Raw genomic sequence first — 17111 nt, forward strand, 5'->3', positions numbered from 1 at the left:
ATGCTTATTAACGGTGAGTTTTGATGATGATGGTGCTGATACAGCATTGTTACTATATACAAAACAGCATAAGCACAAAGAATATAAAAAACAAAACACATGTCATTCCTCACTACATCTTCTGGGCTCACAAAAATATTAAAGTAGTCAGATAAAAAAAAGAATTTAGTATGGTTCTGATTCTCCTACATGTGTGCACGCATGTGTGTGTGTATATAATGCTCCATCAATATGTTCCTCAGGAATGGACTTCAAATCGTGGTTTAAAACAACTAAAATAAGCAGTGTATACAACCTCAAGGACCATATTTTTTTATTAAATTTTTTTTAATTTTTTATTTTTTATAAACATTTATTTTTATCCCCAGGGGTACAGGTCTGTGAATCGCCAGGTTTACACACTTCACGGTACTCACCAAAGCACATACCCTCCCCAATGTCAAGGACCATATTTTTTAAAATCCTTAAACATTTCGAATTCACTTTTACAGTTTTGTTATACATAGGTCATACATCAATTTCTCTTTGTGGGACCACCTTCAGTGAAGGATTTCATTTCTTTCTGTTAATAAACCTAAGTATTTACCTGTAAAAAAGTATTTTACCTCTACATTTTCAATATTGTGAGCTGAGAGAAAGTGCGTATCACTGAATTTTAATGAAGTGAAATCTATCTATGCTGTTGATAAAGAAAAATAAAGAATAATACACAAGTATCACATAAAGGTTTTCTAAGAGGACATACAGATGATGAAGCCAACCCTAATCTTGCTTTACTGTGAAGTGATGCCCACAGCTAACCTATAGAGGGTGATGAATATAGGCAAACCTCCTTCTTGGACACATTGTCCACCATACTTCCTATGAACTGTGGGGATTACGAGAGCCCCACCTTAGACTTCTCACCCATGTATTCTCTTTGGTTGATTTCATGTATGCCTATGAATTCAACAGCCACCTTCAATACCATTGCTCTCAAATTCATTTCTAGACAGGTCTACCCTGTCTCCTGAAAAAAGATTAAAAAAAAAAAGATAAATCTTTTTTTCCAGCTGTGGATATCTCACAGGTACCTAACACTCAACATTATCTTAATCCACTATCTTCCCTCCCCATACTTGCTGTGCCTCATTTATTTCAGGTTTTAATTAATGATCCCTGCCCACCTAAACTAACTCAGTGCCCTCACCATGGCATCACCACCCATCATATTCAAAGGAGCTTCAGAACAAGCTCCTTCTCTGTGTACTATTGCTCCATGGATCTTCTCCAACCTTCAAAATCCCACAGCTTCAGCTACAGACCATTTTATTTTGATCTGGTCTTAGTTCTCAGACTACTTTCTTGGATTGAACAAAGGTGTTTTAACTAAAGGCACATTATTTATAAAGGACTCTAGAGGTGGGTTTCACAATTTTATGACTCCATTGAAATGACATAGAAGATACTGTGAATGGGTATATATATATATATATTTCTTCTAGATCTATAGATATTTAACGAGTTTCTCAAAGCTCAAAATTTTCTAAAACACAGGCCGTTACCCTCCAGGTGCTGCCTGTTTCCAGTCTACCCTCACCTAGAATGTGATTTATGGGCCATTGTGGATACTCTGCAGTCATTCTTGCCCATTCTCACACCAAAGCCTGGCTTCCAAACAGTCCAGATATCTAGACTCCCTGCTACCCCATAAGGGAAGAGAAGATATTTTTTGAGATCTCTGTTGGAGGGCTGCTCAGTTTTGTTTTTTTACTTGTTTGTTTGTTAAGTTTGCTGAGGACAGGTCTGACACAGTCTTTCCGCATGCTTTTTTTTCAGAGGGAAAAAAAGGAAAAAGAATTAAATAAATAAATAATAAAAATCAAAAAAATTAAAAATAAAATAAGGTAACATAAAATACATAAAGGAAGCTAGATCCTAGGTGTCTTTTAGTCTTCTTGTTATGAGATGCTTGTTAGAAAAAAGAAAGAAAGAAAAGAGAAAGAAAAGAAGAAAATTAAAAATTAAAATGTTGTACCATATGATTTCACTCATTTTGGGGATTTAAGAAACAAAACTGATGAACATAAGGGAAGGGAAGGAAAATAAAATAAGATTTTAAAAAACAGAGAGGGAGACAAACTGTAAGAGATTTAACTGTAGGAAACAAATTGAGAGTTGTTGTAGGGGAGTTGTAGCCCTCACTGGTGTGTTTGTTTCTATATTGGTGGCTGGTATAGCTCAATGGCGCCCACAGTGTCCTTTGCCTGCAGAGAGGCTGTATAACCTCTTCTAAATGCACTCTAAGCAGCAGAATCAGTTCTCCCTGTGTGACCCTGGGGATCCTCAGGCTGCCCACTGCTGGGGCTCAGCTCTACTCCTGCACCAGAGCACCACCCAGCTCCGCAGGGGCGAACCTGGCTATGACATAAACTTCTGTTTATAGAAAAATGACAGTATTGTAGCCCTCTCCTTTTCCCCTGTCAATGGTTTTGAGCAATAGTTTTCTTGTGCAGTCCCTTGAGTGTGTTTTTGCTCTTTTTTTTCCCTCTGTACTTTTTCTCTCTCTTCCAATTTAAGTGTACAGGTTGATGAATTTTTATGTAAATATGAACTCATGGAATCACTATCCAAATAAAAATATAGAACATTTCCCTCACTTTAGAAAATTCCTTAATGCGCCTTTCCCAACAATGTCATCCAGAAGTAATTATTATGTTTTAGTAATTATATGTTCACAATATGTGTGTAATGAATATGTTCACTTTATTACCATAGATAAGTTTTACCCATTTTTGAACTTCTTTTAAGAAAATACAGTACAAATTTTTTATGTCTGTCTTCCTTCATTAAAGAAAAGTGTTTTAGATTCATCAGTATTTATACATGTATCAGTATTTTAAATAACTGTGTGCTATTCCATTGCATAAATATACCACACTTTTACATCCATTCTCCTGTTGATAGGCAAACCATTTACAGCTTGTATTATTACTAAAAAAATTGGCTTGGAACATTATCATGTAAATCATTTTGTGATCATATACACTCACTTTTCTTGGCTATATACCTAGGAATGGAATTTCTGGTTCATAGAATAATTGTATGTTTGACTTTATTAAAAACTTCCAAATTATTTTAAAAAGTGGCTGTATAGACTTCCAGTTTCAACTTTGAGATTTAGAGAGCTAGAAGAAGTCTGGTTTCCAGTATTATAACAATAACTGTAAAGCTGGACATAATGCAAACAAATGACTTTTCTTGAACCTATTAGGGAATTGAGGTTTCAGGGCAAATAGTAAACAGAAAACTGGGGAGATACAGCCTCTGACAGAGAAAACAGGATACAAGAATTTTTTATTTAACCTAGAACAGAAGTCATCAGATACCATATAAACTGATAAGATTCAGTTTCTTTGTGAATTTAATGAACTGTTAAACACTAAGAGTGGGCTAGTATGAGAATGAGAAGACCCTGGGGGCCATAGGCAAACATAGACAAGAAGGTTTTCACCATCATTCTTTTCCTCCACGAACTCCACCACATACTCACAGTGAAGACCAGGAAACATTCAACAGAAAATTTCAAAAATAAAGAGACTATCTGGGAGAGGACGGTGGGAGAAGTAACAGTTGTTCCCAAAACTTCTTCCCATTTACTACATTTTTCTTACAGAAATAAAACTGTAATCTGAAGGGCAAAGGCAACAGAAAATACCTGTCACCTTGGGACACTGTGGAAAAACATTGCAGCTGGGGAAGGGACAGAGACAAAACATCTCTCCCTCAGGGAAGAGAAGGAATATATGTTAGGCCCAGCACTGGCAGCTGGGGAAGAGGCAAGGCCATACCCCAAGACGCAGGTTCACAGAACTCAAGACTAATGGTTGACCAGAACATTAGGCAACACTTCTTTCCTATTCCCCACCAGCCCACTAACAAATAATAAATAAAACTAACTGTTGAGTACAGATGGAAAATATTCATTAAACAGATTATCTCTAGGGCTAGCAGTATAAAAGAAAAATCCAAAACCAAGCAGGGAATAAAATCGAGAAAAATAGAAATTCTGGCAAACTTGCCTAGCTGTAAGCTCAAGATATCATTTGAAACCTGTGGTGCACAGGTGACCATAGAAATGACAAACCCAATTCAGCCCAGCTCCTCACTTCATTAATTCAAACTCCTACAGTAAAGACTTAGCAGGAGGAAAGATATGCTCATCTCCAAGCACCGACCCCCCACATACACACACAAATTTACTTCAGTCTCTAATCTTCTATACATTTCCGGTTTCAAAATAAAAATTATGAGGTATACAAAAAGGTAAGAGAAACACAGTCTAAAAAGACAAAGCAAACATCAGAACTAGACTCAAATATGACAGAGATGTAAAAAGTTATCAGAGAAGGAATTTTAAATTACTGTCATTAATAGACTAGAAGATTCAATGGAAAAGATGGACAATGTGCAAGATTAGACAAGTAATTTCAGCAGACAGATGGAAAGAATAATAAAAGATCAAATGGAAATGCAAGACGGGAAAAAACACTGACAGAGATAAAGGATGCTTCCTATGGGCTCATCGGCTGAAAAAAAAATCAGGGAGCTTGACAGTATGTCAAAGAAATTACCCAAGCCAAAACTCAAAGAGAAATAAGAGTAAAAAAACAAAAAACAAAAACTCCAGAATATCTGAGCACTATTGTACAACACCAAGTATACATATAATTGGAATCCTGGAAGTAGGACCGTAAGAAAATACATCTCAATAGATGTAGAAAAATCATTCAAGAGAATTTAATATCCATTCATGATAAAACTTTCATTAAAGAATAGCTGACAACTTCCATAACTGTTAAAGACATCTCTGAAAAAAATCTATACCTAACATCATATTTAATGGTAAAATACTCAATGCTTTCTCCCTAAAATCAGGAACAGGAAAGAATATCCTCTTTAACCTATTTCATTTTGTTTTAATTTACATTTACCTAATGTTGACGTATCTTTTCCTAATTTACTGGCCATTTAATTGTCTTGTTTTGTAAAGTATTTGTTCATGTCTCCATTTTTCAATTGGTTTGTTCATTTGTCTTTGGTGTTTCTGTTATTGACTTATAATTATTTAAAATATATTTTGAATATGATGCTTTTGTGAGATAAATATTTTCCCTGTCTCTAGACTGCTATTTATCTTTAATAGTGTTTTTTGAAGAGCAAAATTCTTAATTCTCATGAAGTAGGATTATCAATTTTTCCTTTAACTTGGGAGTCAAAATTCTTTATTTTTTACGCACATATTCAAATATGTATGTCTGATATATGTATATGTGTGTGTATATATATATGTACATAGTGGCAACATATAGTTGCTCCAGTTCCTTTTCTAAAAAATATTTCTTTACTGTATTGAATGGCTTTAGTAACTGAAAATCAATTAATCTTGTCGGTCCATTTCTAAACTCTCTGTTCTGTTCCATTGATATATTTGTTTTTTCTTGCAATAATGCCATACTATTTTAATCTCTTAAAAGTTATACTAACTCTTGAAATATGGAAGTATAAGTTCTCCAACTTTATTTTTGTTCTCCTGATTATTCTAGATCCTTTAACTTTCCATATAAATTTTAGACTCTGCTTGGAGTTTTCTCAAAAAAATTACTGAAGTTTTTATTGGGATTGCATTTAGGCTGGAAGATAATTTTTGTCTATAATTTCTCTCAGCAGTATTTTGTACTTTACAATAGAGAAATCCTGTAAATCTTCTGTCAAATTTATTCCTATATACTTGTTGATAATTAAAGTTATTGTAAATGATATTATTTTAAATTACATTTCCAGTGTTTGTTGGTTATAGAAATGCAATTGATCTTTGTATACTGACCTTGCTTCCTCTGATTTTTAAATATTATTTTGTTAATTCCTTTTAATTTCATACAGACAAAATTATGACATCTGTAAATTAAAACAGGCTGACATCTTTCTTTCGAATAGTTTTGTCTTACTGTTTTTCCCTTATTGCTCTGGTTAGAACCTCAAGTATAATTTCAAGTACAGATAAGAGTAAACATCCTTGTTTTGTTTTACATATTACGCAGAATATGTCACAACCAAGTATGACAGTATGTGTAAGGTTTTTGTAGATACTTAACCAGATTGCAGAAGTCCTAATTTATTGCCAGTTTGTTTGATTTTTTTATTACAAATGGGTGACGACTTTTTCAAATGCATTTTGTCAAATGTGAACGTGGAGATGTTCAGTTTTTCTCCTTTATTCTATTTGTATGAGGATGCCAATGATTTTTAACTGGAAAACAAGCTATATTCCTGGGATAAACCATAATTGTTAATGGTGCATTATCCTTTTTAAGTTACTACCGGATGTGATTTGATAATATTTTGTTCAGAATTTTTGTGTCTATATTTGTGAAAGATATTAGCTTGTAATTTTCTTATAAGGACCATATCACATTTTGGTGTCAGGATTATGCTATTATCATAATACATTTTATATTACTGAATTTTTTGTTTACTTATTCTATCATTTGTAATGAGAGAAGAGTATTAAAATCTTCAATTGTGACTGTGAACTTGCCCAACTCTGTTGTCAATATTTTGGTTATGTTATTAGATGCTTTAAAAAAAAAAGATTTTATTATTTATTTGAGAGAGAGAGTCACAGCCAGAGAGGGAACATAAGCAGGGGACGTGGGAGAGGGAGAAGCAGGCTTTCTGTTGAGCAGGGAGCCCAATGCGGAGCTTGATCCCAGGACCCTGAGATCATGACCTGAGTCAAAGGCAGATGCTTAATGAAAGAGCCACCCACATGCCCTTGTTATTAGATGCTTTTATAATTGTTATATTTTCTTAACTTTTTAATTATTTTTTATTTTTTAAATTTATTTTCAGTGTACCAGAATTCATTGTTTATGCACCACATCCAGAGCTCCATGCAATACGTGCCCTCCATCAGGTTCACCCAACTTCCCAGGCTCACCCAACTTTCCACCCTCTGCCCCTCCAAAACCCTCAGATTGTTTCTCTCTTCTTGATAAATGGACCCTTTTATTATTATAAACATTCCTTTTTACTTTTGGCAATCTATCTTAAAGCATACACATCAACTTATTTGATGTTTTCTTTTAAATTCTGTATTTGTTCCCATCCTTTTATTTAACATATCCAAGATCTTACATGTAAAGTACAGTTCTTGAAAAGGGGTAAGGTTGGTTTATTTTTAAATCCAGTCTAACAATCTCTTTTTATTGGAATATTTAGTTTATTTCTATTTCCTGGTATTACTAATATGGTTGAATTAAGTCTAATATTTTACTATTTGTTTTCCATTTGTCCCATCTACCCCCTGGTGCCTTCTTTTGGATTGAATTTTTATTTTTGTTTTATTTCATTTCATCTGTCAGTTTTTGGATATACTTTGTATTAGTTTTTAGTGCTTAGTCTATGTATTTTATTATACATTATTTACTTAATATAGTCTACCTTGAATTAATATTTTATGACAATATATGTTGCAAGAAAAATACAAAATTTTATCATGTTCTCATCCAACCTTTGTGTTGTTACTGTTATATATTTCATTTCTATCTATGTTATAAGCTCTCTAATGCATGCTATTATTTTTTTCTAAATGGTTAGAGTCTTTTAAAATTATTTTTTAGATGCTATATTTGCCCACTTATATTTTGAATTTTTTATTATTCTATTTCAGACATGAGCCCTTTTATTTCAATCCTTATTTTAGTCATGAAAATATTAAGCAGAGACTAAGTAACTTGCCCAAAATCTCATAACTAAAGGATGACAAAAGTGAGTTTTGATCCTAAGAAATCTAACTCTAGAGCTCACAACTTGACCAGTGTAGTATGCTATCTCCATCATTACTGCATTTGGAACAAGCTTCAAAGCTGTGGTTTACAAAAGCCTTTTTCTACAGCCTTGGGCGGTAGCCTTAGAAATCTATTCACATAATCATGTTGCTAGAAAATTTACCAAAATAAAATATTTTTACATAAAAAAAGAAAGCCCCCAAAATGGTACATTTCAAAACTTGGCAAATCTGGATTTCTTTCTGAACCCATGTAAAATAATTTGAACTTCATTTGATAGAGAATGTTGGCCAGTGCAGGATTTTAAGGTAGAGAGGGCTAGAGATATTTTAGGGTTTAGAGAGATCACTGCTTTCAACAAGACAGCATCTGAGAATATGATTTCCAGTTTAATGTGATTGAACATGTTTGTAGGGAGGCTGCCCTTCAGGTTAAGAGATCAAGGTTGCTGATTAAATAATTTGGTAAATCCTTCTGTCTCTTCAGTAATTTGGAGAGACAAATTTGGGGCACACTTAAAAGTTAATCAAGTAACATATCAATTGGGGTTCTAACAAGATAGCTTTTGCTGTAATTGATAACTTATATGAGAAAAATAAAAATAAGCTAGGTTTTATGTTTGCTTTCTTACTAATGAGGATAATTTATTATATAAAAGCCAATATAGAGGGGTGCCTGGGTGGCTCAGTGGGTTAACGCCTCTGCCTTCGGCTCAGGTCATGATCCCAGGGTCATGGGATTGAGACCTGCATTGGGAATCTCTGCTCAGCAGGGAGCCTGCTTCCCTTCCTCTCTTTCTATCTGCCTCTCTGCCTGCTTGTGATCTCTGTCTGTCAAATAAATAAATAAAATTGTAAAAAAAAAAAAAAGCCAATATAGAGTAAGATGTTAATTATTCCCAATGTGTAAAGTTTTGTACTCTAAAGATTAAAGTAGATTGATTGGCATGATGGGTTGATATTCACAGGTCAGGAGAGAGATATATGGAACAATAATTAAGCATAAGTAGGCAAAATGGAAAAGAATTAGACTAGATTTTCTCACAGGAAATATAATAAATTCCATAGTCACCTAAAACATAGATATATTTATTCATTCAACAAATATTTATTGAGCATAAGCTGTATGCTAGGCTCTCTCTTAGGTATTAGGGATAGAAAATGACCAAAACTGAGCCTCTGGCCTCATAGAACTTATACTACAAACAGAAGTGAATATATCAATAATTTCATGCCAAGTGTAGCATAAGTACCACAAAAAGAGGTAAAGCAAAGTAAGGGGATAAAAAGTGATGTGACTTCTATTTTAAATAGAATTGTTAGAAAAAGTATCCCCGAGACTGTAACAGTTCAGGAAAAACTTCAGTGAAAATAGGAGATAGAACAAGCAAATATCTGGAGGGAAAATGTTTCTGGCAAAGGAAATAGCAAGTACAAGCCCTCGAAATGGGAAGGTGTTTGGTGTTGTTAAAAACAGAAAGCAGCTCTGTGTAGCTCAAGCTAAGTGAGCAAAAGGGAAGAACAGTGGGAAGTAATATCAGAATGGCAGTCAGAGGCCACATCCCATAGATTTCGTAGGCCAAGGTGTGATCTTTAGATTTCAAATAAGTGAAATGGAAAAACTTTGGAAGGTTTTGAGTTTAGGAGTGGCATAATTTAGCTTAGATTATAAAAATTCACTCTGGCTGCTGCTGCTGTGTCGGAGACAAATTAAATGGGAACGGGGAGGGGAAGGAAGTGGAAGTCTGCTGTAGTTGTTGATGCAAGAGAAATTGGTGGCTTGGACTGGGTTATCAGTAGTGACTATATTGAAAAGTGATCATATTTATACAATTTTGAAAGCAGAGTCAAAGAAAATATATTAAAATATTTTTGTATGGATTACAAATAATAGCCATGATAACTACAGTTGATTGAACATCTATTATATACAGGGCACATTGCTTATATCATGTCATGCTACTTCTTGAGAATGCAGTCATCAAACTGGGAAACAGAGGAGTCCAGCTGACTTAGCCACCATCTACATCTAATAAGTGAAAGTAGGATATCTGGCTCAAGATGCCTCACATCCAAGATTGAAAAAGGTACAGAAATCATACTTGAACGGCTGTGAACCTATCAGAATGGATAACTTAACAGAAAGCTAGTAATTGTATTAATTATTTTTTCAGGAAACATGCAATGTTTGATTGAGGTTAAATCTTGGCACATAATATAAGTGAAATCATATATTTGCCTTTCTGTGTCTGGCTTAGCATAATGTCAGCATAATATTTTCAAGATCCATTCATGTTGTAGTATATATCAAAATTTTGTTCCTTTATTTTTTTTTTTAAAGATTTTATTTATTGGGGCGCCTGGGTGGCTCAGTGGGTTAGGGTCTCTGCCTTCGGCTCAGGCCATGATCCCGGAGTCCTGGGATCAAGCCCCGCATCAGGCTCTCTGCTCAGCGGGGAGCCTGCTTCCCCCTCTCTCTCTGCCTGCCTCTCTGCCTACTTGTGATCTCTGTCAAATAAATAAATAAAATTTTATTTAAGATTTTATTTATTTATTTGACAGAGATCACAAGTAGGCAGAGAGGCAGGCAGAGAGAGAGGGGGAAGCAGGCTCCCTGCTGAGCAGAGAGCCTGATGCGGGGCTTATTTCCAGGACCCCGGGCTCATGACCTGAGCTGAAGGCAGAGGCTTAACCCACTGAACCACACAGGTGCCCCAACTTTGTTCTTTTTTATGGCTGAATAACAGCCCATTATAAGCATATATCACAAAATGTTATCCTAACATTCTTCAATGAATACTTAAGTTGTTTTTGGCTATTGTGAATAATAATGCTATGAACACCAGGATACAAACACCTGTTCAAGTCCCTGTTTTCAATTCTTTTGGATATGTACCAAGGAATAGAATTTCTGGGTCATATGGTAGTTCTATGTTTAACTTTTTGAGGAACTGGCAACTGTTTCCCATAGTAGATGTGCCATTTTACATTCCTGTCAACAATTCCTGAAGGGTTCCAAATTCTTTATATCCTCATTAACATATTTTGTTTTCCATTTTCTTCATTATAATTATCCTGATAGGTGAAATGTGGTAGCTCATGCTTTTGATTTGCATTTCTCTAAGACTAATGATATTAAGCATCTCTTCATGTTCTTATTGGCCATTTGTATATTATCTTTGGAGAAATGTCTATTAAAGTCCTTTGATTATTTTTGAATTGAGTTCTTTTTTGATTATTGTTAAATTCTAGGAGTTTTTTTTATATATTCTGGATATGAGTCCCTTATAAGATATATGATTTGCAACTATTTTCTGTTTTATAGGTTGTTTGTTTGCTTTCTTGCTAGTGTATTTTGATGACACTTTCTTAATCTTGATGAAGTACAATTTATCTATATTTTTTCTTTCGTTGCCTGTATTTTTGGTGTCATATCCATAAAATAGTTGCCAAAACTAATAGCATAAAGATTTTCTTCAATGTTTTCTCCTGAGAATTTTATAGTTTTTGCTCTTAAGTTTAGGTCTTTGATCCATCTTGAGTTAATTTTGTGCACTTTATTCTTTTGTATGTGGATATCCACTTTTCTCAGAACCATTTGTTGAAAAGACTGTCTTTTCCCTCATTGAATGGTCATTTTCAACAAAAGTTGAACATGTGAGATTATCATTTTATATGTGTAAGAATTTATGTGAGAATTTATTTCTGGGCTCTCCATTCTATTTCATTGGTTTGTATGTCCATCCTTATGCAAATACCATACTGTTTTAATTACTGTAGAATTGTAGTAAGTTTTGGAGTCAGGAAATGTGAGTCATTCTTCCTTTTTCATAAAAGGAAGGTTTTTGTTTTGTATGTGTTTGTACAGGTGTCTGTATGTGTTTGTACAGGTGTTTGTATCCTGGTGTTCTATTCAGGGCTCCTTGCCTGAATATGAATTTGAAGACTGATTTTTCCATTTTTGTGGGAAAAGGATACTAAAATTTTGATATGGATGGCATTGAACCTATACATTAGTTTGGATAGTACTAACATCTTACCAATATTAAGTCCTTTCATCCATTAATATAGGTGCTTTTTTATTTAGTTGTCTTCTTTAATTTCTTTCAGCAATGTTTTATAGTTTTTAGTATATAGACCTTTCACTTCCTCAGTAAGATTTACTGTAAGCACCTAATTTTACTGTAAGCACCTAATTCTTCTAGATATTACTGTAAATGAAATGGATTTCCTAACTTCCTTTTTGGATTGTTTATTGTTAATATATGGAAACATAACTGATATTTGTGTGTGCAACTTTGCTGACTTTGTTTATGAGCTCTAATAATGTTCTTGTGGATTCTTGGGTATTTTCTGTATACATAGGATCATGTCATCTGTGAATAGAGATAGTTTACTTCTTCCTTTCTAATTTTGGAAATTTTGCTTCTAATATTTTATTTTAATTCCAGTATCATTAACATAGTGTTATCACTTTCATAGTGGTTCAAAAATTCCATACATCATCCAGGGCTTATCATAACAAGTGCTCTTAATATTTTAAAGCAACAAATAGAGATCAAGATTTACATAACTGCAAAAAATAAACAAAAAACAAAAAACCACTACTATGATTGTGAATACCAAAAGGTACCACTGGCTTTGATTCTACAGGTGACTGGATTTTTACTTATGTCTTTATACATTTATTTTTTTTAAAGATTTTATTTATTTATTTGACACAGAGAGAGAGCACGAGCATGGGGAGCAGCAGCCAGAGAGAGAGGAAGAAACAGGCTTCCCACTGAGCAAGGAGCACAATGCAGAGCTCAATTCCAGGACCCTTGGGGGCAGGTGCTTAATGACTAAGCCATTCCAGGTTCCCCTGTCTTTCTACATTTAAAAGAATTTTGCAATGGAATGTTATTTCTTGGGGAAAAAAATGAAAGAAAAATGAGATGCTTACCAGAAAGGGCAACAATCGCAGATATTACTAAGACAATGAGATCAAGCTACATGAGTTTGCTCTAATGAAGAGGTTAATGGCTTATTGCTGGATTTGACCAACATTTTAATGTTGGTTTGACCATTTATTTTCACCCACCAACAGTGATATAAATCCATGGGCAGTCCCAAGGCCTGAACCGGCTGGATTTGTTGAATGAGAAGTTGTGATTTCTCTGAAGACTTTCCTACAAACCTCATTGTTTTGTAGCTCTGACACCATTTGAAATGAACAATCAAACAGACGTGACGGAATTCATCTTCTTGGGATTTTCCAACCACCCCAAACTACAGGGTTTGTTTTTCCTGGTTTTCTTGATCGTTTACCTGACAACAGTTGCAGGGAACATGCTCATAATAACAGCCACTAGAATCAGTCTTGCTCTCCACACTCCAATGTATTATTTCCTCAGCAACCTGAGTTTCTTAGACATCTGCTATACATCCACCACCATTCCAGTCATGCTGGTGAACTTCTTCCGGGAGAAGAAGACCATTTCATATGAGGGCTGCCTTTCCCAGATTTTCTTCCTCGTGACATGTGCTGGCACTGAGGGTGTCTTATTGGCTGCTATGGCATATGACCGCTATGTAGCCATTTGCCACCCTCTTCAATATCCAGTCCTCATGAGTGTGAAGGTCTGTGTTTTTTTGGTGACTGGGTCCTGGCTGTGTGGGCTGGTGAATTCTGTGACACACACAGTACTGGCAGCCACACTCACACTCTGTGGACCCAACCAAATCAGCCACTTTCTCTGTGACATTCCACTGCTCCTGAAGCTCTCCTGCTCAGACACCTCTCTGAATGAATCTGTGCTCCATGTGGCCAGTGCCACCATTGGCCTGAGTCCCTGCCTGTTTACTGGAGTGTCCTACATATTCATCATCTCTGCCATTCTTAGGATTCCCTCTGCTCAGGGTAGGAGCAAGGCCTTCTCTACCTGTGCATCCCACCTTACCGTGGTTGTGGTCTTCTTTGGAGCGGCCAATTTCAATTATGACAGAACCAACATAGGCTACAACCTGGACATGGATATCCTTATTTCTGTGTTCTTCTGTGTTATAACCCCTATGTTGAACCCCATCATATACAGCCTGAGAAACAAAGAGGTCAAGAGTGCCCTGAGGAAGTTAACTAGGGAATGTGGACTCTCTAATGAGATCAACAATTAGATGAAGTTTTCATTCTGAAAAATTCCTTACATAATAAAAACATGGGCCTTTTAGCCCAGTGGTGTCTATATAGGATCTTCTGACAACTGTAATGCTCCATTCCACCAGGACAACAAGCTACACCTGTACCAAGCATTTCACACATTGTGATCTAAAATTCCCTGTGTTCTCCAATATGATATGAGAACATTTTCATAATCCATCACTGCTCCAAAAAAAAAAAAAATCCAGTACCCACATATTTAAAAAAAAAATCACCCCCATGTATTTGCCCATTTTAGTAGCACTAGAAAACTACTAATCTGCTCTCTGTGTCTATGGATATCCCTATTCTACATGTTTCATATAAATAAAATCATATAGTGTATGCCTTGTGTATCTGGCTTTTTTCACTTGGGGTGTTTTCAAATCCCATCCATTTTGTAGTATGTATTGGTATTTCATCTATTCTTATTGCTGAATGATTTCCATTTTATGGATATGCACATTTTACTTATTCATTCATCACTTAATACACATTTTTTTTGTTTCCACATTTTGACTATTATGAGTAATATTGCTATAAACATTTATGTACCACTTTTAAGTGAACATATATTTTTATCATTATGGAATTTATACCTATGAGTGGAATGGCTGGATCAAATGATAACCTTATGTTTACCATTCTGAAGAAGAGCCAAGTTGTTTTCAGAACAGTGCACCATTTTACCTTACTAAAGTGAGCAGTATATGAGGATTCTAATTTGTCTACCTCCTCACAAACACATTATTATTATATGTTCTTTTTGGCACACCCATCCTAGTATGTGTGAAGTACTATATCAATGCAATTTTGGTTTGCATTTCCCTGGTGGATAATGATTTTAAGGACTTTAATAAGCACTACTTCTGTACTTCTCCTTGTATAGAAAAATTCATGCTGCTAAGGGAGTGTTTGAACTTTAAACACTTAACTCTTGACACTATCTAATGTTTTTTTTTTTTTAACGCAAACACACACTCAAATTTAATTTGAAAATTGAGGAAGAAGAAAGTTCAGGATAAAATATCAGAAAGAACACCTATAACCTAAATTCCTAAAACATTTTTAACAGCTTCATTGAGAGATGATTTTATATCATAAATTCACTTCTTTTAGGTATGCAATTAAATGTTTTTTAGTAAACGTACAGTGTGTAACCATCAACAAAATCCAACTTTAGGAAGTTCCCACCACCCCAAAGTGACAGCTCCTTTCAGGTAATCTCACTTTTAGTCAATCTCCATCCCTACTCCTAGGTCTCTACAGATTTGCCAATTTTCTTGGACAATGTGTAGTCTTCTCTGTCTGGCTTCTTTCCCTTTGCAAAGTGTTTTTGAGGTTCATCAACGTTGTAGCATCTATCAGTCTTTTGTTCCTTTTTATTTCTGAATAAAATTGCATTGTATGACTATGCCACAATCTGTTCATTCGTTCTGCAGGTGAAGGGCATTTGGATTGTTTCTAGTTTTTAACTGTTATAAACAATTCTGCTATTAACATTCACGTATAAGTCTTTTCATTTTTCTTGGGTAGATACCTAGGGGAATTGCAGCATCATATGGAAAATACATGTTCACATTTTAAGATACTGCCAAACTTCTTCCAAAATTGCTGTACCCTATCTAATGTTTTTAATCTTAATTTTGGTGAAGTAAAATACAAGATTTTCAAACTTACAACCTTTTTCCCAACTATAACCTACAGAGCTATTTGATGGCTCTGCTTTTTTCTCCTTTAGAACTCCATATTAATAATGTCATCATCAGATCAGAGTACTGCCAGAAATTTGAGGACATGAAGATGTAAGGATGTTGGTGGAGAAGAAAGGAAGCACCATATCCAGGTGAGCAGCCCTAACTAGGAGGTGCTTAGTGTCAAAACAGTAGGTTGTTAGTACCATAGCTCCAATATACATGCACTGGCAGAGCATAGAGTATGGAGAAGTCCAAGTCTGAGGGGAAAACTCTCCATGCTTCATGGAATCCAACCAGATAAGCTCACACCCACACTTCCCTCTCTTCTTCCTGATGGTAATAAGGAGAAGCCAATCTCATAAGCTTCCATCACCTCCAACTTCCTAATAGAAATCTAGTACTGAAATTTACTCATCAATGTCCCTAAAGAGAAAGGAAGTTGAACTCTTCATTGCATGCTGGGAAAAGATCGTTGCCACAACTTTAATGAATCCAAGAGAGAATTAATTGTTCATCACTTCTGTACTTTCTATTCAGGCTGTTGTCCTTGAGTTGTGTTTGCACTCTGAGGAATTCCAGAACAGCTGCTTAGAGGTGACATGTGTATTCTCAAAAGATTGGTCCCCAGGCATTTATATAAGTCCATTCTAGAAAAATGAATTCATTGAGATATCAAAGAACTTTTGACTCCTGCATTAGGCAATGAATATGCTCAAGGCATCTCCTGGAATGGCACACCCTTCACATGAGACACAGCAGTCGGCAGTCTGTTTTTCCAGAGAGTATCCTTTTCATTCCAGGTACTAGAGTAAAGAGCAGCAAGCCCTGCTTACAAAGCAAGAAAGGCTTTCTCTTTAAGATTGATTGATTGATTGATTTATATGAGAGAGAAAGGGAGAGCAAGTGGGAAGAGGGGCAGAAGGAGAGGGAGAGGGGAAGCAGACTCCATGCTGAAGATAGAGCTTGACTCAGGGCTCAATCTTACGACCCTGAGATCACGACCCAGGTGAAGCCAAGAGTAGGATATTCAGCTGATTGAGCCACCAAAGTGCCCCCAGAAAGGCTCTCTGTGAGAGTGAATGGTAAGTAGTTTATTTACCATCACAAATGAGAAAATTGTGCCGTGTCAGGATATATCTACTTCTTAAGAGCATATTACAAAATATTGTGCATATTTTCATTATCATTTTGATGGCATTTATGTAATGACATATTTTAAATATTTTTCCATTCATATGTCAATTTCCACAATAGCAGAGTAGAATTCTACAGTACCAGAGTAGAATTACTTTAGCCATTATCTACTCTAAACCTGAGGGGTGCCTGAATTCTTTCATGAAATAATATGATTTAAAATTTTGTTTATAGTAAATAATATGGAATACAATGTGTTAGTCCTTTATTTTTC

The 17111-nt window shown here is 35.2% G+C and overlaps 1 protein-coding gene across 1 annotated transcript; it reads left to right on the forward strand.

Annotated features, from left to right (window-relative positions):
• LOC132002124 (olfactory receptor 1052-like) lies at positions 1-13984 on the forward strand. The gene is made up of 2 exons (XM_059377117.1): positions 1-13; positions 13023-13984. Exons 1-2 carry the CDS (start codon positions 1-3, stop codon positions 13982-13984), a joined length of 975 nt encoding a protein of 324 aa, XP_059233100.1.
• Positions 13985-17111: the final 3127 nt, after the last annotated feature.

The sequence above is a fragment of the Mustela nigripes genome, chromosome 14, assembly GCF_022355385.1.
Source record: "Mustela nigripes isolate SB6536 chromosome 14, MUSNIG.SB6536, whole genome shotgun sequence".
Lineage (NCBI taxonomy): Eukaryota > Metazoa > Chordata > Mammalia > Carnivora > Mustelidae > Mustela > Mustela nigripes.